At 46.6% G+C, this 2500-nt stretch overlaps 1 protein-coding gene across 1 annotated transcript in view; it reads right to left on the reverse strand.

Moving 5' to 3' along the window:
- LOC124037343 (collagen alpha-1(XIX) chain-like) overlaps window positions 1-2500 on the reverse strand; it is a 194327-nt gene that overhangs the window by 46615 nt on the left and 145212 nt on the right. Inside the window, exon 28 of the mRNA XM_046352055.1 lies at window positions 2454-2480. Within this exon, the coding sequence (XP_046208011.1) occupies window positions 2454-2480 (27 nt within the window). The remainder of the gene's footprint in view (window positions 1-2453; window positions 2481-2500) is intronic.

The raw sequence follows: 2500 nt of genomic DNA on the forward strand, positions 1-2500 counted from the left end.
TCTGGTCTGTCTTATTTACTACAGTATAAATTCACATCCCTTCACCCCTCCTATTGGTCTGGTCTGTCTCCTTTACTACAGTAGAAATTCACATCCCTTCTCCCCTTCTATTGGTCTGGTCTGTCTTATTTACTACAGTATAAATTCACATCCCTTCTCCCCTTCTATTGGTCTGGTCTGGCTCCTTTACTACAGTAGAAATACACATCCCTCCTCCCCTTGTATTGGTCTGGTCTGGCTCCTTTACTACAGTAGAAATACACATCCCTTCTCCCCTTCTATTGGTCTGGTCTGGCTCCTTTACTACAGTAGAAATACACATCCCTGCGCCCCTTCTATTGGTCTGGTCTGCCTCCTTTACTACAGTATAAATTCACATCCCTCCTCCCCCTTCTATTGGTCTGGTCTGGCTCAATTACTACAGTATAAATACACATCCCTTCTCCCCTTCTATTGGTCTGGTCTGGCTCTACTGTATGTGCCATGGAGAAATGGTATTACACACTACTGTAGGGCCAAGGCCTGCTCTGTCCTCTGCTCTGACATAGATGGATGGGGCAGGTAATTATCACACATGTAGATTGTCATGAATAACATAGTGTGGCTTAGAGTGGAACGGGACAGATCGGGATCGCCACCGGGGATCAGCTGTGGCGAGACGGATTGGGGCAATTTGGTGTGTGTGTGTGAGTGTGTCTGTGTGTGTGTCTGCGTGTGAGTGTTTCTGTGTGTGTCTGTGTGTGTCTGTGTACGTGTCTGGGTGTGTGTGTGTGATTGTCTGTGTGTGTGTACGTGTGTGTGTGTGTGTGTGTGTGTGTGTGTGTGTGTGTGTGTGTGTGTGTGTGTGTGTGTGTGTGTGTGTGTGTGTGTGTGTGTGTGTGTGTGTGTGTGTGTGTGTGTGTGTGTGCGTGTGTGTGTGTCTGTGTGTGCGTGTGTGTACGTGTCTGTGTGTGTGTGTGTATGTCTGTGTGTGAGTGATTCTGTGTGTGTCTGTGTGTGTGTCTGTGTGTCTGTCTGTGTGTGTGTGTGTGTGTGTGTGTGTACGTGTGTGTGTGTCTGTCTATGTGTTTTTGTGTGTGTGTGTGTGTGTGTGTGTGTGTGTGTGTGTGTGTGTGTGTGTGTGTGTGTGTGTGTGTGTGTGTGTGTGTGTGTGTGTGTGTGTGTGTGTGTGTGTGTGTGTGTGTGTGTGTGTGTGTGTGTGTGTGTGTGTGTGTGTGTGTGTGTGTGTGTGTGTGTGCATGAGACGGATTGGGGCAATTCCACCGACCGAGCCGCAGCACCAGGAACCGCAGCTCACACAATTTATTCAAATGTCAAATTAACATCCCCAGTGAGAAATCGCACCGCAGCAAAACAATAAAAAATGCAATTGGCCCCACGAGGACAGAGAAAGAGATGGAGAATTCAAGTTGATACCAGAAGAGAGGAGTTGTATTGTTTCCATTCCTTGGTGTATGTGTGTGTGTGTGTCTGTGTCCGTGTGTCCAAAACAGTCTATGTGTGTGTGTTTATGTGTATGTGTGTGTGTGAGAGAGAGAGAGAGAGAGAGAGAGAGAGAGAGAGAGAGAGAGAGAGAGAGAGAGAGAGAGAGAGAGAGAGAGAGAGAGAGAGAGAGAGAGAGAGAGAGAGAGAGAGAGAGAGAGAGAGAGAGAGAGAGAGAGTGTGTGTGTCTTTGTGTGTGTGAGTGAGAGAGAAAGAGAGAGACACAGAGTGTGTGTGTGTGTGTATGTGTGAAAGAGAGAGATAGACAGAGTGTGTGTGGGTGTGTGTGAGAGAGAGACAGAGCGTGTGTGTGTATATATATGTGTGAGAGAGAGAGAGAGAGAGAGAGAGAGAGAGAGAGAGAGAGAGAGAGAGAGAGAGAGAGAGAGAGAGAGAGAGAGAGAGAGAGAGAGACAGAGAGAGAGAGCGAGGAGAGAGAGGGAGGGAGAGAGAGAGAGTGTGTCTCTCTCTCTCTCTCTTAATGTGTGTGTGTGTCTCTCTCTCTCTTAATGTGTGTGTGTGCGTGGGAGTTACAGTAGACATTGCATAGAGCAAAGAGGGTTCATTGTCTCCCACAGGCCAGACAATATAGAACAGTCACTGATTGTGGCAGTCATTATTTTGTGTTCCCATCTCCAGAGTGGAGGGACTTATGTTGAAGTGAACCATAGAGACTGTATTGGAGAACCGACCTGGGTTCAAATACTGTTTGAAATCTTTCAAATGCATTTGCTTTAGTCAGCATTTGCTTTAGCCTGTCGGTAGTGCAGGACGGGAGGGTTTTGCAGTTCTGCGACTCTTCTATTGGTTCCATTGTGCCAATCAAACTCAATCAAGCCCAGATAAAGTAGTTGAAATGATTTCCTTTGTTAGTTCTGTTGGACTGTTAGTTCTGTTGGACTGCATATGAAAACAGGTGAGAAACACTTTCAATAAAATATATTCCCTAGAATGAAAAGATTTCAACTCACCACTCTTCCCTCGTCTCCTTTGGGGCCCTATACAGAAGAGACAGTGG

Source organism: Oncorhynchus gorbuscha, linkage group LG06 (assembly GCF_021184085.1).
Source record: "Oncorhynchus gorbuscha isolate QuinsamMale2020 ecotype Even-year linkage group LG06, OgorEven_v1.0, whole genome shotgun sequence".
In the NCBI taxonomy this organism is placed as follows: Eukaryota; Metazoa; Chordata; class Actinopteri; order Salmoniformes; family Salmonidae; genus Oncorhynchus; species Oncorhynchus gorbuscha.